Source organism: Clupea harengus, unplaced genomic scaffold, assembly GCF_900700415.2.
Source record: "Clupea harengus unplaced genomic scaffold, Ch_v2.0.2, whole genome shotgun sequence".
Taxonomy (NCBI): Eukaryota; Metazoa; Chordata; class Actinopteri; order Clupeiformes; family Clupeidae; genus Clupea; species Clupea harengus.
This window is the reverse complement of record NW_024879668.1, coordinates 35,994-62,551: the sequence shown is the minus strand read 5'-3', so window position 1 is coordinate 62,551 and position 26,558 is coordinate 35,994. Positions and strand designations below refer to the sequence as shown.

Below are 26,558 nucleotides of genomic sequence, written 5' to 3'. Positions count from 1 at the left end.
ATTGTGAAGAATAAGTAAAAGCTCTGTTGCCATTTCCCTGACCTGGTTTCCATTGGTACTTTGAAAAGGCTAGTCTCTGAAAGGTGCAGTATGCTGTTTTTTTTTTGTCATAAAACAAAACCCCTTTCAGTTCTACCTACTGCTCCTTTAAGTATGCCTTGTGCCAAAAACAACCAAAGGGGATCTTTATGCTGACAAAAAAAGTCTTACTCTTTAAGACACAAGCAAATAACTTCACTTTTTGCTGTTTGAAAATACTTAAACCAGATTCAGTGGACCTTGCCTGAGTTTTTTCAGAGAGGCTTAGAGACCAAACAACATGTCATGATGGTCCAGCTGTGACACAGTGATGCACTCTACTACTACTACCTCAAAAAGAAGATGATACAGCATACGCATGCCAAATCCACTGATGTTGCAAGAGTAGTGTGAGAAGTCACCTGCAGAGGGCGACTGTGGCATAAACACTATGCCTGTCCTCATGTCCTGGACTTGCTTCTGGTAATACAAAAGCTCTTACACTAATAACAATATGACCCAAATTCCTTGTTATGTATGTAGATACTGGGGCCAGTTGTTTTGCTCATACAATGACAGTCTTGAATAAAATGTCATCTGGACAGTGGCCAGAGCTTAATCATTTCCCCTCTACTTACAGATGAGGAAGTGAAGTGCATGTTGCCTGTGAATTTCCACTGCCATCAGAAAGCGCAGGCGTAGTGAGCACATTCTGATGATGCTTTTGTTTATGACTCTGCAGACTTTCTCTCGCTTTCACACACACGCACACCTTAAATGGACACCTTGCAAACAATGTTTTTTTTTATTAAGAATACGCAAAAATTTATTAATGAGACAATTCTTGCATTTAGCACTACTTTGCCGTTAAAATCTAAGCAGTGTTAAATGAGTCAAATGATTCAAGTATATTACAATTTACATATAAAAACAGTCGCAGGCTAGACCCCAGAGCTTAGAGCCCCGCGTTTGGTTTGCGACACTTCCACAGAACCACATAGCGTTTGGAACTGTCCATTACGCCCAGTCACATTCCACTATACCTCCCCCCCCCCGTCTCCCGGTCCGGCTCTGTCAGGAGTTCTACTAATGATGATGTCCGAGACAGACGGGGATCTGTTCCCTCCGCTCGGCCTCCTCCCTCGCACTGCCACCATTGTGGGTGAAGTCGTTACTACAAAATGAGCTCCGACATGTTCAAAGCAGACACGAAAAGTAATAAACAAACAAAAAACAGTAACAAAAAGAGAGAACAAAGAAAATTCCCTGGCATTTTTTGGCACCACACACAAAAAAACCTAGAAAACCAGTGAAACATGACCAGAAAAAGATAAGCCTTTCGAACATTTTGAACGAGCCCTCAGTCTACGTGAACAATCATTACACAGATAAGCCATTCCCAAGCACTTCATATGGCTCTGGAAAAATAGATTCTTTAAAATCTTTCCATCATTCGTAGTGATAAATAATGTAAACCGTGTTTAACATCAATTTCTTTTCCTTCGGTAAACCATAGATTTGGTATTTTTCTTGCCTCCACTTCATCATATGTTTAGATCGTGGCCAAGATTGCCAATGCTGCCAGTACCAATCCACATCAGTGCCACAGTCTTTAGCTACTTCTGCTTAGAACAGAGCTACACTTCCCCCTAAGTAATAGGCCTACACCTGTAAACTGTTCATGTATAAACGTTTTATGTTTTAGTACAGGCCTATTTCACGTATGTGTTTGGATAACAGAAACAAAACAAAGAGACCTGCACTTCTATTGCTAGAGATAAAATACATTTGGCAGTGGTGGTTGCTTATACATGGAGGTTGTGGCTTAACAGCCTTTTTCTGTTGAAGCAGAGTACTGCAATGAGTTATTTTAAATAAAATAAACAAAACACAAACTAGAGGCCGACTTAATATGGTTGGAAATTCGGAAGCGGATTCCCTACAGGTCCACTAGCTGGCCTCCCCGTGGTGGGGACAGATAGAGGGTGAAAGGGGGACACAGAACAGAACACATGGGGGGCGAGGGAGGAAAGAGAATGGAAAAAACAGATGGGAAGAGCAGAACAAAACCAGGCTGGTTGTCTCCGCATGGTACATTCCACCAATCGGTTTCTACCGAGTACTTATGTGTGTGTGTTAGAGGGTTAGTTCTAAAGTCCTATTCACATGCAAGTAAATGTGAAGAGGTGTTTTTCTATTCGTTGGTTTTTTTTTTGTTTGTTTTTGCTTTCATCATTTCATCTGAAAACTTCAGACAATCCTCCAACACATAAAATAGATAACCCCCTCTCCTGACAAAAGGCAATATGGGTGGAGAAAAAAAAGATAGAAAAATAGGTTAAACCAAAAAGCTGGATGGCATTCATATGTTAACCAGACAGCCCAACACACCTAGATAGTCTTCCCTCTTCCTTTAAACATGAAAATCACAAACAACAACAACAACAACAAAAAAAAACCTTTCAGCAGATTACAGAAAATCTCCAGAAATGGATGGGGAGTCCTAGTGGTTATAATGCAACCATGGTGGCTTGGGAATGTGTGTGTATATGTGTGTGTTTGGGTATGGGTATGTGTGTGTGTTTGTGTGTGTGTGTCAGCATCTGTGAACAGCATGTGTAGTAACTTCAGTTTAAGTGACGTTTGTAACCGTGTGTGAAAATCTGTGTTAATTTCAATGGTGTGTTAGACTTGTCGATGCTGGCCCCTCTCTCATGTCCACACGCGTTTCTTGTGTCCCATCCAGGTTTTTTCAGACTCCCCTGTGTTCTCAACATCCAAGGCCTCACATTGTCCCCAGGGGCTCTCCGTAGCGGATCTTTTGGCCCGCCTTCAGGTTAAACGTGAAGTCTTTTGGCGCCTCAAACAGGAGGACGATGGTGGAGCCCAGGTTGAACTCGCCCAGGTGCTCGCCCTTGCGCATGCTGATGCCCTCCTGGTTGTTGTTGGAGACGTAGCTGAAGTCGTTGAAGGAGCCTTTGCTGTAGCGCGGGAGGTTTGTGCGCAGCTCCTGAAGAGAGAGAGAGAGAGAGAGAGCGCAGTGAGCTTAAAATGCATTTATCCCCATGGAAACTAATGCTCAGACTTCGCTCTGGCTCCAACAGAACATTCAATTTCAAATGATTTAAGTGCGCTCTTAAAGACGAATCCCAGAGATTTCAAACCACACAGGGGCTAAGGGATTTGAGGAAAGAACAAATGAAAGGCACAACAACCCTGCGGCCATGCCACCACAAGTCTCCGAATGAGGTAATGAGGCTTTCTTACTTTAAGTAAACAAATGTGACTGGCGTGTGCCAGCGTCGTCATCTGGGTTAGTCAGGTGCACGTAAACAAAGAGAAGGTGATGCCTGGCAATTAACCATCATGTCACCTAATGACCTACATCTTTACATAACGACTGGGACGAGGGCCTGGCTAAATAGATTAGACAGTCTGCAGTGGGAACGGGGTCAGTGGCGTACTTTTGTGTGTGTACCATGCTCTCGCATAGAACATGCATTGTGTAAAGTTTACAAACGGTACTGAAACTGCATTAGAATCATGGGAGCTAAATGGCTTAATGACAAGTGAATATGTGCTAAGTGTATATGTGCTAAGTGTATATGTGCTAAGAGTATATGTGCTAAGAGTATATTTGTCCCTCTCGCTGTTGCTGGAGCCTGACAAGATGAATTCCGCTCACTCGAGCGGTGTAAACTTTGCGAGGAGGATGCTCGCTTGGCTGTCCAGGTCTTATTAACCCCGGCCGGCCGACGCTAATGACGTCTGGGTTAGTGTGGGTCAGCGAACCTTTCGGATCAACCTGGTGTTAATGGATCAAAATTGCCTTACACAGGAAGTGTGAGGCAAAGCCCCTGACACGGTCACCCAGGCACTAGAGTGAAAGCTCCTAGTTACCGGTACGGTTATCAAGCACAGTAGAAGTCAAAGTAGAAGTGGAAGTAGTAGTGGCTGTTTAATTTAGCCAGCACAGAGCAGGATTACCATGTGCTGAGGATGAAGTAGCATGATGAACAGAGAATGGATAGCTATGGAGATGTCTGGGATGTCTGCATACTATTCTTTTGAATCTCCATAAATTGTTGTCATGCTATATGGAAGGGCCAGGAAGTAGTTTGTTGTCAAATGTAAAGATTCCTCCAGTTGTATTCAGTCATAGGATAGGACAAAAAAAAAGGGCTATGCCTTTCAAGGCCATTTTTCGGCCATTGCATTGGTTCATTTTTTTTGGCTCTGACAAATGTAAACAAACGCATAAATACATCCCAGAACTAAATCTAGATGCAACAATACACTATTCCATCGAAATACTGTCCTCATGGTAGTTCTAGACGGATGTTTAATGTTTTTGATAACAAAAAACTACTTCCTGCACCTAACACTGAATTATCTAACTCCACATAGACTGTTGACCCAAGTACTGATTGCTTAGGGAAATGGTGTGTCAGGCTCTGATAACTGCAGTAGTTAAAAACTACTGTGTCCAAGGCTAGACAGCACTATACTTCTGGGGGAAGCACTTTGGGGGATGTGTTGGTTTGGCTGTTGAGTTTCAAAACAATTGACCTCTGCCAGTATCGCCATCTCCACTATTGAGCAACACGTGATGGTAAGAGAAGTGTTTCACAAGATGGAAATGGATCAAGACAATTTAAATTTGTTAGGTAATATTATATTATCTCAATCTAGTCTAAAAAGTCTAACTTTTGACGATTAGTCTGGTCCACATTGTAGCTTATACAGGTTTTTACATTTTCATGAAGCGTCTTTGTAAGTAACTAGTTTTTATCACATCCTCAAATTCATTCTGATGACAATTGATCACGTGTAGGATAAATAGGCACACCTTTTCCTTCTACCAGCTGCCCAGGCAATGAACTATGTAGTTCAGTGATGTGGACCCAAAACCCCACAAAAATTGTAACACCAACGCGAACTGTGGTTTTGTTGGCATTTACAAGGCAATACTTTTCAAATGAAAATACCTTCCTGTTGCTTTAACTTAGCTACAGACCACCTACTTGACACAAAAGGCCAACCGTAGACTGCCAAAAACACTGCTGTTAGGAGTTACGTGCTACATGCTCACTAAGTCAGCAAACAAAAGCATCAAATGTGTTACCGGACACACTGACAAAAACGTCCTGGAAGTGTATTCAAATTCCTGTTGCTGACACGGCAGACATCCAGTCAATGTTGGACCTGACTCATCCCTACCAGCCCTGCCAGATTTTTCAACAACAGCTATCAGCTGCTCTGTGCTGCTATGAAGGCAGGTGATCCCTGCGAGACTAGCGTGGGTACTGACCTTGTCGAAGTAGATGCGGATGGACCCGACGTTGGTGGCACCCACGGCGGTGAGGGAGAAGAAGCCGTGAGCCCACTCCCCGCTGAGCACCACCCTCTCGTTGTGGCAGAAGAGTTCCTTAATCCAGCGGGCCACGCCGGGGTTTACAGACATCAGGGACCCTAATGGGCACACGGGCACACAAAGCAACATCACAAATGGTGTTCAGAAAAACAAAACAGGAACACAAACACACCCAAGCGAAATTACAAATAAATTTAGGGGAGGAAGATGTGCTTGAAGTTCAAAGTACTTTATTTGTCATTGTCACAAAAACAACGAGACAGTAGAGGCAGCAACAGACAGCTAAACATTTAAATTGCTGTGGACATTAACTGCCACAGCTAAATAATAATAAATAATCAATGAATAGATAAATAAATATCCCTGAGTAAATTAAAAAAATAAATATATACATTGAGGTGCATCAATAGTTGCAGGGTGGAGTGTTAAGAGTGCAGTCTATGAGGGCGGGGCGGGCCGGGCCGGGCCGGGCCGGGCCGGGGGGGAGGTGGGGTGGTTTTGGGTGAGCTGTTGAGAAGCCTTATTGCTTATTGTTTGACACCAGCAGTCCCGAAGTCCATCTATTAACTACCAGGTGTGCAAAAACTGATAACAAATGTATCCCCTCACTGATCCAAAAGGATCAAAACCTCAATTAAATGACTTAACTGAGGAGAAAAATGACTAGTGTGGCACTAACCAGGGAAGTGTCTTCTGTGGGCTACCCTCCAGTCTGTTGGGGAGTGGAAGCAGTGGTAGTCCCCTGGAGCCAGGTACACCACGCAGTGAAAGAGTGCGTTTCCCTCCTTCGTCACCAGGATGTCCTGGAAATTGGTTGGGTCGTCTTCGTCTGGGGAGAGAACAACAGATGAACGCTTCCGGGTCAGAGATTCTTACATTTAGATGGGGGATTGAACGCAATAAACAGAACAAAGGATGAAAAAGGATAACTGAGGTGTGAGGACCAATCAGGATCATTCTGGAGCAATGGCTACATAATCGTAGCTTGTTGTGTGAAGACAATCTGCTGATCTCCTGTTACAAACAGAGTGATCCTTCGAGAGGACATTCTTGAGGAGCATCCACAACAAATGGCAACAAGATGATGTCAAGGAAAGAGAGAAATCACAGAGAGAGAGAGACCAGAGAAATACTCACTCCTGTTCAGAGCTATGCTCTCAGCCCATGTGTGTGGCCCAAGGAACGTCTCTAGAGAGTAGGTGACGCCCTTCACCTGTTCCACCTCACAGTTCTTCACACGCCCAAAATGCAGGATCTTCCCGTCGGCTGGGCTGATCTGAGCATGGAAGCCAAACACAGAAGCAACCATTGAAATCTCTGTGACCCACAGGGCTTTAAAGCGCATGTGTGACACTGGAGACATCGTCATTCAAGTACACGTGTGATCCTTGAGATATCTTCATTCCAACCACAATTTTTTGTTCCCAAAATGTTGGACAACATATAATGGTACATCACTAAGGAGACTTCAATTGGAATATGCCTTAACATTCACTGTCTGAACAGACACACACAAAATCATCCTTTGTCCACAAAATAGGGAGTACAAATACGGTACATTATTTTTCATTGCTATATTGCATTAACTTCTCTGTCCAAGTATACACACACACACACACACAAGACTCACCACGCAGTGGGAGTCGCACACTGGTCGCGCCTGGGGCTTGAGCTTGCGTCGGAAGAACTCGCCCAGGTTGCGGTACTGGTGCAGGTCCTCCACGGCTGCCTCCTTCATGTTGACCCCAAAGGTCCAGATGTAGAGGCTGTAGATGGGCTTGCGGAGCCAGGTTGGCAGGTCAACCTGGTTCAGCCGACCCCAGGCCCTAGAGAGGAGCCGCGTGGGGATGGTTTTATAGAGGGCGACCTACACAGAAGAAACATGCAGTCAGTACCAAAAAGATGCGATAAGGAATAAAGAACCTGCAAAGTGTTGTTAAGGGTGGTGTCAACCTTCCTTGTATAACTACAACGTGGGCTATAAGCTAAGACAAATATGTTTAAAAAACAACCAAGAACCCCTCCGTGCTCAAAGGGTTAGGGTATTCACAAGTTCAACAGCCCATTGAGGAAAGGTTCCTTGTAGAACCCTTGTGTAAACCTCTAGAAGCTCTAAAACAAGTGAATGTTGTAAAGAGCACCATCCTGCTCTGAAGAACTCAACCATAGTGGGTACTTTGTGTGGCAAGTGTGACAGAACCTTATTCGTTTAGAACATTTTAGTGAAATAAAACAAAAAACAAACTGATGCATATTTTCCTTCACCAGTGTAGCAGAATTCCTTCAGAAAAATCTCATACATATCATGGCCATTAATAAGTGGCTTATAATTCAATATCAAAATCTGAATGATTTTGTCCTTGTCCCAGCACCACCAGCAGTCTTTTGTTTTGTTTTAGAAACAAGCACTAAAGTATTCAAATCCGTCATCTTGTTCAACGTCTTGGAATCACCCAGCCCGCTATTTGAGATTGCAGCCAACTATTGACTTTCACAAATAGGTATTTAATCAATGTGTTTAGCTCCTATAATTGTGTGTCAGAGTTGATATTTGTAAACTTTTAAGTGTATGCAACAGTTACTATATATTTATGCCACGCAAGGCCAGCTGACAACAGCTCAACAGCTGCTACCTAAATCTCAAAAATATTTTCAGGTAAATTATTCCTGATAATACAGACTACACAGATTATGATGGCTGTTAGAGAACATCCAACTTTAACTTTATTCTTTTCTTAATGGTAACCTGGAGTTACATTTTGACTGAGCAGAAAGAAACTCCTGTCCTTAATTAAAATCACACGTACACCACAAGCAGGGTTCTGTTTCTTTCCATTGCCTTTTCTTTTGTCCATTTACCAACCCAATACCCCACTCAGGTGCACTTGAAGTGATATGAGGCGATCATCCATCTGCTACCTGCACAGCGAGCCCGATGTGAAAACCATCTGGTGTTACTGTCTGTGGGCAGGCTAGTATGGATGCTACAGCAGCGTGTGCCTGACAGGGGCACTGGTGGTATTCCACATAACTAACAACAAGGCAAGAAAATGTGCTGAACTGCAAGTCAGAATTTGCGCATAGGCCTGTATGATAGCGGTGTACAATAGCTGGCAGGAATTGCAATTGGCTCATCTTCAACTCCTTAATGCAGCGTGTTGAAACAAGTTCACAACCTAACGGTAACTCATGGAGGATTGTTTCCTCCCTCAGGGTACTCTTCCCTCGAGGTGCGCCACCTAGTGGTTGTACTGGGGACTGCCTCAGTCCCACATTGCCCCCAAGTCCAGATGGCTTTCCGGCCGCCTTGCCGATTGCCTTGCCGCATAGCTGTTCTTGTGTGCGTTTAGTCTAAGTGGATTAATCAGGCTTCAGCACCAGCTGACAGAGGATCTCTTCTCACAGGGCTTAGCTTGTCAGGTTGCACGCCGGGTTATGTGGCACTCTATCTGCCCACATCCAATTGCCAGCTCTTCCTGTCCACTCCAGTGCCTCATGTGCTCAAGACGATTACTTCTGTGTCTAAAAAAATATAAATATCTACAAGCCGTTAAAAGTGCTGCTAAAAGTGCACTTCTTTCTATTTTTGGGATCCTTCTGAAGAAGTGATTGTGTTGCTGTTTTTTCTTCATAAGCTGTTTTGAGGCTAAAACATCCAGCAGTGTCTATATATAGCTGGCACATAACAGAGAGAGAAAGAGAGGGGGAGAGAAAACGACAGAACGAGAGAGAGAGAGAGAGAGAGAGAGAGAGGAGGCGTTGGGGGTCAGCAAGAGAGATAACTTAACGCCAATATCACGCTGAAACCCTGGGATTATCGCCAGATTAACACTTCACTGAACAGGCACTTCATAACAGCTGTTTATTATTGCCCTGCAAATGCCATAATGCAGACGTTAAGAGTTATCCCTGACCTTCTGTAACCGTCATCACGTTCTGGTAGTGTAACCAAACAAACGGTGGTGTGAGCAACCCAATGTACATGACTACTGAGAAAAAGGCATAAACTTGAGTTATTCTAAGGTGTTATGTAATGTAACAATGAGGCACTGGCATTAGCATTCAGACCACACACGGAGAGTGCCAAGTCAGTACATTCCGCAGCTGGCTGGTCTGAAAACAAGGGAATCATGGGAGCTGCGACTGATGGAGGCGACGAGATGCATATCAAGCGAAGCGGGGGCAATGGAGGTGCAGCCGTTGAGCACCCGGGCGCCGAACGCTCAATGCCCAAACACCCCTCCACCCCCCCGGCCACATTTCAGTCAGAGAAGAAAGCAGGGCTAACAATCCGGAGAGGAAGCGGCATTTGTTGAAATGCCACTGTACGGAACCGTACCGGCCTCTCTTGCTCTCTCTCTCTCTCTCTCTCTCTCTCTCTCTCTCTCTCTCTCTCTCTCTCTCTCTCTCTCTCTCTCTCTCTCTCTCTCTCTCTCTCTCTCTCTCTCTTTCTTTCTTTCTTTCTTTCTTTCTCTCTCTCCATCTCTCTCTCTCTCTAGGCTATGTCCTGAGCTCCGGAACGAGGCCACAAACAAAAGCATTCCACAGTAGTGTGTTTGTGTCCCTGGAAACAAAGGGGCCTTTTTTAAAGAGGCGCCGGGCAGGGGCTGAGCTCAGGGCTCTGTGGCAGTGGGCGCAAGCCGACATCTGTGCCCGCCGGTCCGCATCGCCCGCTGCCTGCACAAACACACCAGGAGGCGGACAAGGCGAGGGCAGAGGGGTCATCGGTATGGCACCACCAGTGAGGGATTTAGAAAGGAAAGTGAAAATGAAGTAGATGAAAAATGTGCCGCCTCCTCAGGAAGTCATTCTTGTCCACAATGATGAAGGTCGGTAGACCCAAACGTCTATGTTTTTAAATGTGTATGAAATCAAAACATATCAGTTCATTTCTCCATTGCCGTGGGGCTTTGTTCGGTAATGTGTGGGGGCCTCATTATCATAAAAAAAGATTTCTATAACTCCTACTGTGTTCTCCAAACATTGATGTTCACACCCGCCAAGGTCAAAGCTGAGGGGAGGGATTTTAACCTCACACTTGGTTTTAAAATGTGTCTTGGGCAACCGGATCACAAATGGACAGTGCTAAATACAAGTTTAAATAACCTCCAGGACGCATTGTGATCCAATCACTCAAACCACTTGACGAAGTGGTCTGGGAGCCATTTAGTCGCATATCTTTTGTGTAGTGTAAACGTTCATGCATCCTGATGCGTCCCCAACAAGGGAGTAGACAACAGTGAAACTTCTAATGAAATCTGAACACAACTGGTCAGCTGGACACCACAGATACGCATGATAGACACAGGTGTAAATGGCGATGCGTCTCGACTGTCTTCTTGTGATCTGCATTTATAAACCAAGTGTGAACAGGGCCACAGTCGCTTTTCCGTTGTCACTTCAAATGCATGTGTAGTTAAAACAAACAAAAGCTGTGTCCCAATCACAGCTTACATTGTACTCTCTCACAACAGGGCTTGACAACACAAGAGTTCAACAGGGGGATACCTCTGGATGCTGAGATGCTGTTCGCCAAACCACACACAAACACACACACACACACACAAACACACACACTTGGTTCCTGCCCATGGGGGACCACGGCGGGTTGAGCCCCAGAACTGTTGGCTCTTCCAAAGGATACTTACCCTACTGGTGGGGCGCCAGCCCACCTTGGCCAGGGGCTTGAGCGCGGCGAAGGGCAGGATGTAGTAGAGGAAGGAGAGTGGCCATGAGCGCAGGCGGGTTGTGGGCCGGGACATGCAGCTCAGCTGGCCCAGGCGTCGCCGCAAGGCCAACTGGGGGAACTGCAACCTGCGCGGCGACAGGGCACAAGAGGGACTGTCAGGCCAGGGGGGTCTGACGCCACGGAGGGGTACCCAAACAACAAGCAAGGACACACACACATACACGAAAAAGCACGCCAGCCCAATCATACAGACACACTTGAGCATACAAAGATGTCCTGACAAATGAAAAGGCAGGAACACACACACACACAAAAAGGCATACCAGTACAAACATGGACACACACACACGTAATGTAGCACATTTATACATTATTATTATACGGCTCCTCGGAATGTTGCAAAAAGTTCCATTGATTTGAATGGGCCACCCCAACGTTCGGAGGTCTGACATTTCTTTATATTGACCGCTGAGGCAACAAAATTCAACAAAAGTCACGAAACGACAACAAAATCATTGAAAAGAGGTATTTTAGAGAAATGTCTTCTATTGTTTTGGCAAGTAACCGTATAATAAGTGGGATAATGTATAGTCCGCCGGTCAGTATCAGAAAATAAATCTCTTCAGGACAAAACAAGATGCTGGGCATCGGGTGCTGTTCATCCGGGGATCCAGGAATTATTGTCCTATACTGACCGGCGGACTATATATTATCCCTTACTTAGAGTATGCGATGACTGATGGTAAGACAGAAAAAACACATACATACACACACACACACACACACACACACACACACACACACTCTTTGCACTCCAATGAAATGACAAATAAAGAAATCAAAAGCAGGATAGAGAGAAGAGAGACAAAATTAACAGTCAGACATGACACTTACATAACCAGGAAAATGGAGAGAGAAAAGATAGAGAATAACACTCCTGAAGACTTATAAATTATTCACACACACACCTACACACACACACGCACACACACACACACACACACTTGTGCGAGAGAAGCATCCCCAACCTCTCTACTGAGTGAAAGGTCAGGTCAGGCCAGGTTTATCCTCTGTATTTATCCCTAACTGTAAAAACCATTTAATCAGTTCCAGCTCTTGCACACAGTTTGTACATTCTCTGCCCCACCCACCCCTACATTTCTACACTCCAGGAGACGCCTTTCTCCTGGGGCCTCCTGCCACAGACAGTCGGAGGGAGAGAAAAGACTTGCAACTTTCACAAAAGACCCAGAGGACCAGATAGGCTGAGTGCTCTGAGAGACGAGCAGATGGGAGGTTTCCTTCTGCGCTGTCCGCTCACTCATGCCTTCTCACAGCTGTTTTCGCGGAGCTCGGTTTGAGATAAAGAATAACTGACTGGTCTCTCAACGTCAAGGAGTGATTTTTGTTTTCTTTCAGAAGCTTGTGTATTGTGTGAGTATTTGCACTCTGCTCACTTAAAATGTTTAAACTAAACAAGCATCTTCTAGCCGCAAGTCAGGGGCAACAGAATCTTCTGATCCGCTCCCTGACACGCAAACATCACTTGCATCATTGGAGAGATTTGAAAGGATGACGATCAGTGTGACACTTAATACACAAATCCTGCACATCCAACTGCGGCCATCCGACTGCTCGCTTAGAATATATGGTGATTGGGCTTGTCTCTTGTCTCCACAGGGTTTTTTAACTCAGAAGTCTGAGCTGTGCTTGTAGCTTGATGGGTTCCATGGGTTCTATCAAGAACCACTCATCAGCGGTGTCTCACTGGAACCTCTATGGAGAAGGGCCAAAACACCTTTCCTCTGTGACTGTACATGAAAAAGGAAGTACTATTTAAATCATTTAACATGTTTCTCAGAGTTGTCTTTGTAACAAAAACAACAGAATGAGAGAGAGAGAGAGAAATTAAGAAGAAAAGAGAGGGGGAAAGAGAGAGAGGGAGAGAAAAAGGCATGTGTGTGTGTGTGTGTGTGTGTGTGTGTGTGTGTGTTTGTGGATGAGAGATTGAGAGCAATAGAGAGAGTGAGTGCAAATCCATTCCCCTGTTTTAATATTATGCCTGACTGCTTTGGAAAATCCGATTGGTTAAGGCTTCACTGCTTGCGATGCGTCGGGCATTCATCACAAAGAAAGGGCACTAGTAGGGCACCGCTGATCTGGTCAGAGTGGCGACACGGCGGCGATTCTGGACAAAGACGAGCCGAGCCGACCCGCCAACCTGGCTACCAGCTGGCCAGCCCCCGCTGCCATGACCGCATCGTAAACTGGGTGAAACTTTGCTCTGCAGGGAAGAGCCACCAAACTCGAAGCCCCCCCGTCGGAGAAAGACAAGCTATTTTTAGTAGCAGCGAGCGAGAGACTAGACAAGAGAAGGCAAAAATCACCTCGAGGAAATGGGGGAATGTGAGGTGACAAGAGTGAAACCTGTTATCGCAAGAGACTGTCGGAAAATGCTTCACGCCTCAATTTTGGCAAGATGGTTTTCTGATGATATGTGATGTACTGCACAAAGACATTGTGTGTGTGTGTGTGTGTGTGTTTGTGAGTGAGTATGTGTGAGTGAGTATGTGTGAGTGAGTGAGAGAGAAGGGGAGTATTTCTAGGAGTGAGAGGTGACGGGCACAAACAAACACTCCAGTGCACACACAAATGGAGCTGGCGCAACCAGTTAAAGCCAGATTAGCTTTTATGTACCACGGATGTGGGTCATATTTGGACCCCGAAAGTGATGAGCCAGCACCTAAGAGAGCTGACCCTAACCCCTTAACCCCCCTCCCCCTCGTACCGCCAACTCCTGTGAGTGGCCAGTAGACACGCCGGGGATAACTATAGCACATAAGACACTGTCCACACTAATCAGGATGAGACCCAGCACCAAGGCCTCTCAGAGAGGGCTTAGACACCGACACCGGAGTAAGCATGAGCCACTCAGGATTCATGCCTAACTAACACACACACACACACACACACACACACACACACACACACACACACACACACACACACACGACTCTACCAGATGTCACCATTTTTGTGAAAGTCGCAGCTGGACTACATGAACTTGGTGAAACGGTGAACCCTGACCCTGACAAATGTTAGCTGACTTTTGACTGGTGGATCACAACCCGAGCCTAAATCTCTTTCTAACGACCCAGGCTGGGAGATTTCCCTAATGGCTAATCAACCGGTCCGATAATTATGCCGTCTGATCTGTCAGGTGACGTTTGTCCATCTAAACTCTAGTATGACACACACACACACACACACACACACACACACACACACACACAGAGGCTTCCTCAGCCCAGGTACGTCTCGCACCTCCAGACATCACTGATATAACATGAAAAAAATATGCTCCGACGCTACGCAGTTGTTTTAAATGCATCCCCCTGGACTGAACGGATTGAGACGGCAGCAGTTTTACAGGGACGGCGTGCGTTGTCCCTTCAGATGATGTCGGACGCCAGGATCAGTGTAACTGCACCCGAGCGCATTGATTTGGCACCAGTGTAGCGCTCTCATTGTCATCCAGGCTCAGCTGTGGCAGAGTGCCAGAGAGAAAGAGGCCACGTCTGAAGATGGCCTTTACTGGAGAGGACAGCTAGTTCGGAGGTACGGGACAATGTCACGGTGCTTCCGGCCGATCCGGCCGATCTTTCGTGTGATATGAATGTTTTCATATCACAAAGTTACTAATGCCTTTAATTATATCTGGTACAAGATGGTACATAGTGTACCTAGAAGTGAGCTTGTCTGCTAAAATGACAACAACGCTGAAGACAGGTGATTTAGGGATGGAGTTCACATTTGTTTACAAAATATTTACATCAAATTTTGGGTCATGAAGAGGATCAAAATGTTCTCCTCTGACTCTCACACATAAAGAAATGCAATACATCTGTTTTAATGCTCCAGGTTTTTTACATAGTTACGAAGCAACTAGCGATGTCTGCGGTGTGTCTAAAAATAAACCCCAGTTCTGGTGTATGAACTAATCTGCAAATCACTCGAGTCATTTTCAGACGGAGAATGAATTTGACTATGGCTGCGTTCCCTCTTCTCTCTCTCTTTCTCATATGGAGCTAAACATCCATGAGAACGGCAGCTCGCCTGCAGCCTCCCAAAAACGCATGTACACGCACACACACGCACGCACACACACACACTCACTCTAAGGCTTTGTGTCACCCACTCGTTCAAAGCCAGAGCCAGGAAAAACAATAACATAACTACGCTCATCCTATATCCCAGTGCTTTAGTAGCATGTGGTGCCTCACTTTCTTTCCTTCTCCCTCCCTCTCTATCTCTCTCTCTCTCTATCTCTCTCTCTCTCCAGCATCATGCCTCCCCCCCTTACTTCTTCAATGCAGGCACATGCTGGCCAATCACTGGCTGCAGAGCTTCTTCTCCTGGTTCCCCTCTCTGCCTCTCACGCTCGGGAGAAGTGCGTGGCATCCACACTAGCTGATGCACACACACACACACACACTTTCTCTTTCTATCGGTTCTCTCTGTTCTCCATTTCTCTCGTATTCTCTCCTTTTCTCTCACCGTTCCTCTCGGATGCTTGGAGCCCGGTGGCCCACTTGCACTGGCCTCGCTCCTCTAACCCCCCCCCCCCAACCCCCCTACCCCCCTTCTCTCTCTGTAGCCCTGGCAGAGGCTTAGAGGCATTACTCTGCAAATTAGGCCAAACGCTGGCTTTGTGCTGCGCGCTTGGGACCCGGCTGAAAGGCAGAGCAGGGTAGCAGCAGCGAGAGTAACAGGACAGGGACAGAGGGACAGAGAGAGAGAGAAAGAAAGAGAGGGGGACAAAGCTTCCCACACACTGGCTATAGCATTTGCACCAGCACAAACAGTAGCAGAGTCACTAAGCATTCAGATGCTACACCAGCAGAACACTCTACCAACACCAGCACTAGCCGGACTCTCAAACCAGCCAAGCAGCTAATGTCCAGCCAATCCTCCAGCTACCCCCCACCCCCCCACCCCCCAATACAGAGCCCCCTGAGGAGGTAGTACTCCTCCTGTCCTTTCTCTCGCTCTCTTCACAGGCTCCAATCATTCTCCCATTTCCACGCTCTCTCTCTCCGTCTTGCTCACGCTCTTTCAGTGGCTACAGTCGCTCACCGCCAAATCCATTCTACCTAAATGGATTCCCGTCAGTCAGGCACTCAGGCAAGCAAGAGCTCTCACTGAACCACAAACCGCTAGGATAACGTAAAACCTGTCACACACACACTAACGCATACACAGTCTTTCTCTCACTTACTCACTCAGTCATTCTCTATATCTATCTATTTCTCTCTCTATCCCTCTGTCTCTCTCTCTCTCTCTCTCTCTCTGGGCCCATACCTGAAGCGGCTGCGGGGGTTGACACCGGTGCCCCCCCCCTGGGCCGCGCTGGCCCCCGACTCCCCCGCGGCGCCCCCCCTTGCGGAGGCGGAGGTGGAGGCCAGCGGCCGGAGGCGCCGCACATCAACCCTGACTCTGTGGAGGTTGTAGCAGGACGGCCGGCTTTGTATAGGCCGGCAGCATCTCACCATTTCCCCAAGCTCCGCGCCGTCTGCCGCTGCAGGCTTCCCTGACACATGGTCTCCGTCGAAGGTGGACTGGTTAGGATAATGCCTTTCTCTCTCTTTCTCTTTCTCACTCTCTGTCTGTCTCTTCTCTCCTCTTCTCTTCTTTCTTCTCACAAACTGGGCTGCTGGTCTGTGAGTAGTTGGTCTGTTTATTCACACGGTCACTTCCTCCTCGTAGTCTCTCCAGATCTCCCTCTCTCTCTCTCTCTCTCTTTCTCTCACTGTGTTGTTTCCTCTCTGCGGAGTGATGCTCTGTCGCGTTGTGGCGCACGCTCACGGTCTCGAGCGGTGCTATGGGCCGGCCCCCTTTCCTCCTGTCTGCCTCACTCGTTTGGTGGACGCTGGGCTGTGACGCAGCTAATCCCGGCTGCTACGCTCCTCCTCCTCCGTTTCCTCCTTTCTTGTCCTCTCGTTCTCTTCCACCTGCTGCTGCTGCTGGGAACGGTGTGGGAATAATGCCTCTGGAAATGCCAGCTTTTTGGGAATTTTCTGCCGGGAAGGTGCAGTGCAGTTGCTAACAGTTGCTAGCGGAGCCGGTGGGAGGTGGTGACAGCCGCTGCTGTGGGGGATGGGAGCTTTGTGGAGAGAGACAATCCGGTCAGCGGGTGCGCCTGTTTGAATCCCCCCCCCCCCCCTTCTCTAAGACAAATGCCCAGAGTGAACACTCCCACCCCCCCTTTTAATTTATTCCACTCTATATCCTCCTCTCAATTTGGTCAAAGCAGATAATTGAGGGGAAATGATTAGCCAAAAAAAAAAATCTATCTAGTACTGACCTTATTCGCTGTGCCACAACACCCACACACTGAGGAACAAATTCTCTCGTGAACTAATTTGTCCTAATATGTTTGTGTGTTTCAATCAGGAAATAGCAAATTTGTGACAAAAATCTTCTAACTCTTCATGACAATGTAGCACTTCAAAGCAGTCAAATTGTGTTGATTAAATGCAATATGAAATAGTGAAACTGTCACTGTTCTAACAGATCTGACAATGGTACAGTTCGTAATTCTTCTTAAACTCTGCTTTTTGCCATTTCCTGAATGGTGAAAAAATTCTCAGCTGGTTCCTGCTTCTGTAACACTAAAGTGAATGCCCTAGGGACTGTGAAACAGCCTGGTCAATATGATTAATACAGCTCACTATTCCATCTGCACAGGAATCAACCCATACATCACATATTATACAGTAATAAAATGTCATAAATCAAGTGACCACATAAAACGGTAAGGAGAAACGGTAAAGAGACTAAACTCTCATTATGTTCAAGGGCAGGACCTTGTGAGTTTGGCATTAGCCATATTTCATGAATTCTTGTGGCAGACGAAAGATTTTCAGATTCAACTGGTATCTGGTCTTTGGTTGGTTGCTTTGCGTTTGACACGAATTAGCATTGTGCTGAGTAATTTGCATCTTCAGTACTGAGGGGTCCAAATCAAGTGCATCCTATTTCTACACAGGTTTGATATTACTTTCACATGGAGGGTTTTTCAAATGTTATGAGTTTTAAAATGTACACATATTTTTAGAAAGTGTTTTAAAACTCAGCATTTGGGTTGTAACTATTTTAACAACAGTAACACACACACATACAAAAATAATCCCATTCGACAATTCAGTTCATTATTATTCAATGTCATTTCTTCCAACATTGGACTTGCAAGTAGCACACTATCACAGCACCAAAAATGGTCTCATGTGCCTCAGTTGAGCAGTAAAAAGAGGAAACAGGATGTTTGTGGTTTCCGCTGCAGTCGACATTATCTGACATCTCCTCATAGCCACGAGTTTGACATTTTGAAATTTGTCTTTTGGCATTACAAACGGAAACAAGCTTTTTAAGAGAAAAAAAAACCCTCAGTATTCTCTACTGAGATAGCCATCATAAAAGAATTCCGGAAAATTCCCAGCTGATATTCATGGTTTGGACAGAAACTAAAATGTACTTCACTAGATCACTTGAGCCAATCAGTCCCTCTGCCAAAAGAATAGCCACAATACCTCACAAATAGCCAATATGTAACTGAAATTTTATTTGAACAAATACTAAAAAGTTTGAAATGGGTGAATGAGAAAGACTTACTGATGGTGTGCCGTGAAACCGCTTCCCTCACGCTGTGTCAGAGCTGGTAATGAGGAAGTGTCTTCACTTCCACAGACCGTTAAAGCTGAAGGCTAGTCTGACTCAGAGCTCAGTCAACACACAACTGCCTGCATACACAATGGGCGTCAAGGCCCTTTAAGGACAGTCTGTGCGAAATGTGTGAAAGTGGTGCGTGTGTATGAGGGAGAGAGAGAGAGAGGATGAGTGAGAGTGTGTGTGTGCTCTTATTAACACGGCGCAGACAGACACAGAGCTTTCTGGGTAAAGTGACATGATGCCAGTTCAGAGGCCTTGTTGCTCAATCAGTGACACACTGAACTGTGCTGAATTTGATGCAACCTTATGACAGAGAGAGAAGGAGAAATGGAGGGAAGGAGCGAGTGGGGGAGGGGCTCACTCTGAGACTCGAGCACATACTGATTGTACACAAAGGAGTGTTTGTTGTATATTTATACTATAGTAAAACTATGGTCAGAATGGTCAGCAATAGTCTTTATATCCACTCACTCACGCACACACACACACACGCACTGGTGTCTGAAATGCACAGCATGCAGGGACTGCTAAAAAGCTTTCGAAGGTCTTTCAGCTCTCTAATCCCACAATGCACTTGTAAACCATACATTTTGAAGCCATTTAACTAATGGTTCTCTGAGATTTGCTGGGACATGACACGACAGGAAGGCCAGCTAACGCTCTGATCCTAGCTGATATAATGGGTGTTCCCCCCCCACATATGATTACGTAACCCTATGAATATATTGAAAGCTGCGATGAGATCATGCCGAACAGTATTTCAGGACAGAAAACCTCCAACACAAAACGTGCAGCTGCAGTCCAGCAAAAACGAATTATGGTTCCATCTCCCATTCTGTGGGTTTGGTGATGGCTGGGTCTGAGAGCCGGATGCTTCCATCCTTGATGCCGCTGTCGCTGGCTGGAGCCCTTTCAGCCTCTTTCCACAGCCAGAGAATGAGTGTGTGAGTCGGGCAACGGCTCATTACCATGCTAGGTCCAACGCAGCCCACATTCTCTCCAAGAAGAAGCCCCTCCATTGTGTGTGCATCTGTGTGTGTGTTTGTATGTGTGTGTGTGTGTATGTATGTGTGTGTGTGTATGTATGTGTATGTGTATGTGTGTGTGTATGTGTGTGTGTATGTGTGTGTGTGTGTGTGTGTGTGTGTGTGTGTGTGTACGTGCACATGTGTGTGAGTGTGAGTGTGCATGTGTGTGAGTGTTTGTGTGTGTACACAATCTGTGTGTGTGCATCTGTGTGTATGTATGTGCGTGTATCTGTGTGTGTGTGTGTGTTGCCTACATGTATGTTTCTATGTGTGTGTGAGTTTGAATGTGCATGTGAAATCAGGATGTGTATCTATGAGTCTATGCATCTAAATATTTGGTGTATTTCTAACTGTGTGTGTGTATTTGGGTGTGTGTGAGAGTCACAACGTGTGTGTGTGTGTGTGTGTGTGTGTGTGTGTGTGTGTGTGTGTGTGAGAGATTATGTATGTATGTGAGCGTGTGTGTGTGTGTGTGTGTGTGTGTGTGTGTGTGTGTGTGTGTGTGTGTCTGTGTGTTTGTGTGACAAGTCACACAGGGTGGACCCTGAAGGCTCATAATGTCCTTTCAACCAACCAAAACAACAAACCAAAGCGACGTCACCAAGACACCAGACCCTACTGTTGAGTCCACAGCGACGACACCATGACACCAGACCCTTCTGTTGAGTCCACGCGGCAGTGGACGGATCAAGAGTACAAGCGGCTGAGGCCACGTTGAAGGTACAGTGTTTGCTGTGGGGCGTTGTCCATTGTGTGTGTGTGTGTGTGTGTCAGTGTGTGTGTGCGCAGTTGAAAAGCCCTGTGGCCCAGGCAAAGGGAAAGCCCCACCAACCCCTCCTTCCTGCCTGGAGCAGGCCAATCACATTGGTCTTTACACGGTGACAGGGTGTCACCCCACTCTCCGGTCATTCCAACACCTACAGTACAGCAGTATGAGGGCCAGCCAAAAACGGAGCTTGATTTGGGAGTTTGAACTCGATTCACCACCTTGGGCCCCAACTTTGGCAGTCGGCCTACTGAACCGGGGCGGTGTAGAACAAATCCTGAGGCTACGTCTTTGTCAGATGAAGGAAATGTGGGAGTTGTTAGGCTGTGCATCCCATAATGAAGGTTTGGTTAGAACTTGCTGTTGCTGTCGTCTTCATTGTATACTGAGCAACTGTGTAATGGTTAGCAGACCCTTCTCACCCAAAACATCTAGATGAATCCGCTGCTTAGCCAAAGGTTCAAACTAGTTGCAGCACAATATTACTTCATCGGCTTGTTTCAAAAGTTCTCCTCGTGAAATGTCTCAGAGTTGAAATCCTGATCTTTGAAAGGAGTTACTTCAGACTTATTTCCCAACATGTCTACTCTATCAGCGGCCATCTGTTTTAAATAGGCCATAGTTTTGAAGTCTCTGACCTAATTCTCCTTGAAAGGTGCAGTGTGTAAAAAAAGCAATACTTAGCATATTTTGGATTATTCTTCATGGACATGCTTCAGTTGGGGTAGTTATTATCAAATTAAATCTTCTACAAAGCGTTGTTGTGAACACTATACTATATTTGCTTGCAGAAATGTCAACGAATGCTTAAAAACACCTGAAGCATTTAAGCTGCACAGAATGCACAGGAATATGGACTAATGTCATCTTCTGACTTCTTCTTCTGCAATAGATAATTATTGCAGGTCACTATGTAGTCTATGATTATTTTCTGACAACAAAAGCTACAAACTACACATTTAATAATCAATTCCTTGCACTGTAGATGAATAAACCGCCAGAATGAGGGGAAAGGTGAAAAAAGTGTGTGTGTGGGGGGGGGGGGGGACTGGTGACTAAACCGTGGTGACACTGCCACCTGTGCCCTCTCTTGTGCTGTGCTTTGAGGAAGGACCTACTCAGATCACAGTGACCCGACCTCAGCGTCCTTTGCCCTTTGCTGCGATTCAATACACCATGATTGTGTTGGAGAGAGTGTTGTTTGTGTTGTGAATACCAGTGAAAAAACAAAACAAACGTGCAAGTGCCATCCACCTACAAAGCCAGTCAGACAGTTTGCCCAGCAGACCACACAGAAAAGAATTCTGCCTATGAAGGATTAGGCCCTTTAGCATGGCATGGGTGTTTTTCTAAACTCAACTGATGTGGGAGACATTTATGGAAGATGCAAATCACTATTACAGGTGGAGAAGTTGGCATAACAGGGACTGTCTGAAGTTGACACAGGCCAACAATGTTTTATCTTCTTGTACAAACTTGTTTAACAACATGTTTACCTGAACTGAAGTTATTACCGGACAATAATACTTTCACACTGAGAAATCACCCTGTTACCTCAGAATTTAGCTTTGACAACACTTAAAACTGCAGTAAGTGCTTTGAGAAAGACGGGAAAACTGTAGTCATGCCGCGAACTTTAAAACTGTATGCAAAACATCTGTTCACACATTCATGGCAAACAAAGATAATCACAGTTGCTAAGAGATGATGACAGAGCAGTAATACCCCACACACACACACACACACACATTTTAACCTGGAAATGTTGCCCATATCTGGAGCATTCACCTTTTACCCTCTGGCAATTTCTAACAACAACAAGGACCATAAGCGAAACACTGGACACAGTCCAGCCAAAAGTACAGTCACTCATACATCATCACAGATGAACATCATTCAGACCCACTCTCTCTCTCTGAGCCAAAGGCTCCACACTGATCTCAGCATCCAGAGGGCTCTGAGGGCCCCTAACCGGGGGGAAGCAGGGGTGGGTGGGTGTTTGGGTGGTGGTTCTACCAGAGCTGGCCAGGTTAAAAACAAGCGTGAAGCACACCGGGCAGAGGGAAAGAAGCTCGGCGACTTCTTTCCCCTTGTATTAAAGTGAAAGCATGTTTGCAAAGCATATCCTCAGCGTGTTGGTGCGTTTCATTTAAAAACAACATAAAGCCTCTACAATGACCATATGGGATTGAGCGAAGTGTGTTCATCCACAGCAGCTTTGAACAGATGTGCCTATTCCTTCAATGCCTTCTGACGGGCAGGAGTTGAATGGTGACCATGGTGGTGGTGGTGGTAGTTATCGGGGCACGGGGTTTGTGCTCCTACCTGAGCTTCATTGGCGATCCTGGGCGGAACCTCGATGCCCTTGCTCTCCAGCTCTCGGTCCTTGTAGCGCCCGTATTGATCGTACCCCATGTAGCCGCTCCCGGTGGCTATCAGGATGGGCAGAGGTCGGACACGAGCCTGCAGGCCCAGCGAGGCTGGGTTCCGAAGCCCTCTTCCTGCAGACAAACGCAGAACATCACGCTCGGTGAGTCGCAACTTTTCAAACATCATCAGAGCAAGAATTTCTACAGTGTGAAATATTTTTGATGGTGATGAAAGCTGTTTTTTTTAGCTGTTCTCTATATTGCCTAGAAACTCAGAAAACTGAGAAGTAGTAGCATGTTAAGCATAGTTAAAGGATGGACATATTTGATCAGTGGTTGATTGAGATATTGCTGTCATATCATTTGGACACATTTAGACCTATTTGTAAATAAACATTATCCGAGTTGTTTTTGAACATTTAACAACATATACCTCATTACATAGTTTATAACCCAGTTTCAGAAAATATAACTAATTTTTAACAACTTGAGAAAAAATTGTTATTCTACTCATGTATTTCTTATCGTGACTATTTTATTCTGGTTTGTGTTGCATTACTTTAGCCATAACTTAGTGTCACCTCAAGTTCCAGTTAGCTGATCTGGAGTTGTTTACTCCAATGACGTTGGATAAAATAGAATATACAGCCTTGTTATCTCTATAGGAATAGCTATGAGTTCTATCATGAGTATACAACTGTCAGATTATGGCTAGCCTACTATATAACTGGCTACCTTGCTAGTCCATGCTAGCAAACAACTGCCATTAGCTCCAAAGAAGTAGAATCCCTGATGATGCTCATACTACTACACAGTGCTTAACATTAGACATTTACTTACGGTTTGTGGGTTGGCAGTTGGGTCCAGTACAAGCTACTTGGTATTGCTCCATCCTTTAATTTTAACCCCTTAGCTAAATTGTCCTAGGTTTGCAAAAATGTTTGGACTGATACAGAACACCCCACTAAGGAAGGATTGTAATTACCAGAGACAAAAAATAAACAGCCACTCTTGTGAGATGTTAGGATCCTCAAAACAGCAAAATTCCTCTTTTCCAAACATCTCTGCTTCCTGGTTCCATTGTATACTGACTGGTGTAAACAATTCATTGAATAACTAGGTAACCTAAGTAAATACATCTTCCTCATCCACATTTCTATGGGCGTATTAAACATGAGGTACTTGTCAACATCACAAAGTAGAAGAATTGTAAATGGCTTGTTTTTGGCCCCTAGTTTCTATATATGGCCTTGCTGGACAGGGAAGGAAACACTGTGCTTAGAAAGTCACAGTAGTCTTTTCCTATATGTTACAGTGAACAGTCTTGTTTCAAAATAGCAAGTAAAAAAAGTTAATATATGACCTCTTTGATACCCTGAAAGTATTTGTTTCACCAGTTCATATGGAAGAAAATTGGACGGTCTGAAGGTGGAATAACTAAAGAGCTGACGCAACCAACTGACTGCACCAAGTTGTTCAATTAAAATCTAACACAAGCCAAAAGACAATGTCTAAAAAATCCTAACCAAAGAGGCAAAACTCCCAATGACTTCTAGTGTGAATTCTGTTCAATCTTAAGACAACAGTGCCCTCTAGGGGTTAAAAGAAACTAAAGGCCATCCTAACAAGACTACAACATAAATGCAGCGTTACATGACAAATGTAGGACCTTCTAAATATCATGTAAAACTGACAAAGGAGATGTTTTAAACAGAAAATAAACTAGACAGTCTGCAGATATATACTATTTTTGCGGCTTCTTTGTGCAAGACAGGTCAACACTGGTACATTACCCATCTGTGACTGTGTGTGAGCGTGTGTGTGTGTGTGTCAGTGTGTGTGCGTGTGAGTGTGAGTGTGTGTGTGTGTGTGAATGTGAATTTCAAATAGTGACGAAGACAAAACACTGATTAGTAGAAACTGTGCAGTTATTGCTTAAATTGGATGCGATCCTCACCTCCGAACACAGTCCGCTGGGATCCTCCCTGACACCATCTTATTCCCTGGGTTCTCAATAGTAACCAACAACTACAAACGGGAAAACAGACAGTAATGCACAGGAAACAGTCATGCACCTTTAATTTTAAGTAGCCCAAGCTAAACACAACATAAACACAAATAGCAAACATACTATGTATGGTGTATTCAATGTCAATGGTAGTCTTCCTAGTTGAATTTGAAATCCAACTAATTTATTTACGGCCATCATTAACTAAATATCTTCTCCGATAATAACATACTTCCGTATGCGTATTAAACATCGCTGTGCTAGCTACATATGAGAGCAAAGGTTGCTGTGCAAAGTAAAACCTTTGCCATGAAGTAGGCATGATATGTCAGCTGAACCCTTCTTAATTCAGCACGGCAAATTATTAGCATTAACACATTTAAGAAAATGATCTGGTTTGTGAACAAGCTTGAAACCACTCGAAATGACTTTAGGCAAGATGAGAACACCAGACAGTAGGCTATTACTGTGGGTGTTTCACAAGCATTGGGACACTGTCAGGTAGACAACCGCGATTACGTTAGCAAACACTTGCACAACGTACAGATTACTAAGGGCCTCTTAAGGATTCGTTTTTTTATACTTCTTTAGGAAGCAGACATATTCACTATAGGAAGACATGTCATGTTTAAGCGTAAACGTATACATTTACCTGTTCGCGCCGATCAGCCGAGCACAACAGACTTTTAGCAAGGGTGCTGACATCTTGCAAGAGGGCATAGCAGCATGTCAAGTCTCCTTCATGTTTAAAGTAGTGCTGTTAAAATCCATTGTCGCCATCTACTGTACTGGAGCGCAACATATTTTAAAATCATCCCGATCACATAGGTTCAGGTTAGTCCACCATCAAATATCAACATCAGGCCTCCATTCAGTCATTTGCATGAAGAGACTAACATACTAAGCACTTCTGTCTCAATGTCTCTTCTGTTTGTTGTAGTATTAACAGTGGTGAGGCACTGCACTCTATTGGTTAATTAGTCAGCTCTGTACCAGTAGGCTACTACAGCACCTGCTGCATCTTCATTTTCTCTGATGTTCCAAGAGATGTCAGAACATCCCTCGTGAAGACTGCATTCCAGGGTGGTATTCCAAGAATGTGGTTTAGTGACAAACCTGGCTGAATAAAGTCAAAGTGGTAAACCTCCTGATACAACAGCTCATTGGCTTTGTTTTGCTCTTCTATTAGGTTTACCACTTGCTTGGAGTTAACCACATTCTTAGAATACACCCCCCAGAGTTACATGTAGCTTCTTATTATTTTCCAATCACTTACCCACTTTTCATTTAAGATCGCCTTAAGATTTAGCATCAACAAGAGCCTTGTGACTGAGAGGAAAAGAAAAGAAAAAAAAAAACAGACACAAATCTAGGCAAATGTCAACACTATTTTTATTCATAAAATATATATTCAAATCAAAGTCACAACCATTGAACGTTACTTATTTTTAGTGTTGGTCTCTCAGTTGATAACCAAAATAAAAACTTTCACTGTGTGCATCATTTCTAATACTGTGAGGGGAACTAAAGGGATTGAGGATAAACGGAACGGAGGGATCAATGCCATTGTACTTTTTT

General features: G+C 44.9%; 1 protein-coding gene across 5 annotated transcripts; it reads right to left on the bottom strand.

The window, feature by feature from the left end:
• Window positions 1-804: 804 nt before the first annotated feature.
• On the bottom strand, window positions 805-25,743 carry pisd (phosphatidylserine decarboxylase). 5 transcript variants are annotated; one of them, XM_042704467.1, is made up of 8 exons: window positions 25,633-25,743; window positions 24,930-25,000; window positions 22,929-23,104; window positions 7,023-7,259; window positions 6,530-6,668; window positions 6,072-6,221; window positions 5,330-5,490; window positions 805-3,028 (listed from the first exon to the last, which is right to left on the bottom strand). In XM_042704467.1, the coding sequence occupies exons 1-8, from the start codon at window positions 25,698-25,700 to the stop codon at window positions 2,804-2,806; spliced, it is 1,227 nt and encodes a 408-aa protein (XP_042560401.1). In that variant the 5' UTR covers window positions 25,701-25,743; the 3' UTR covers window positions 805-2,803. The 5 variants fall into 5 exon arrangements, with proteins under 5 accessions (XP_042560401.1, XP_042560400.1, XP_042560402.1 ...); XM_042704466.1 differs by lacking the exons at window positions 22,929-23,104; window positions 24,930-25,000; window positions 25,633-25,743 and adding exons at window positions 11,041-11,206; window positions 16,443-17,244; window positions 18,753-18,983; XM_042704468.1 differs by lacking the exons at window positions 22,929-23,104; window positions 24,930-25,000; window positions 25,633-25,743 and adding exons at window positions 11,041-11,206; window positions 16,631-17,244; window positions 18,753-18,977.
• Window positions 25,744-26,558: the final 815 nt, after the last annotated feature.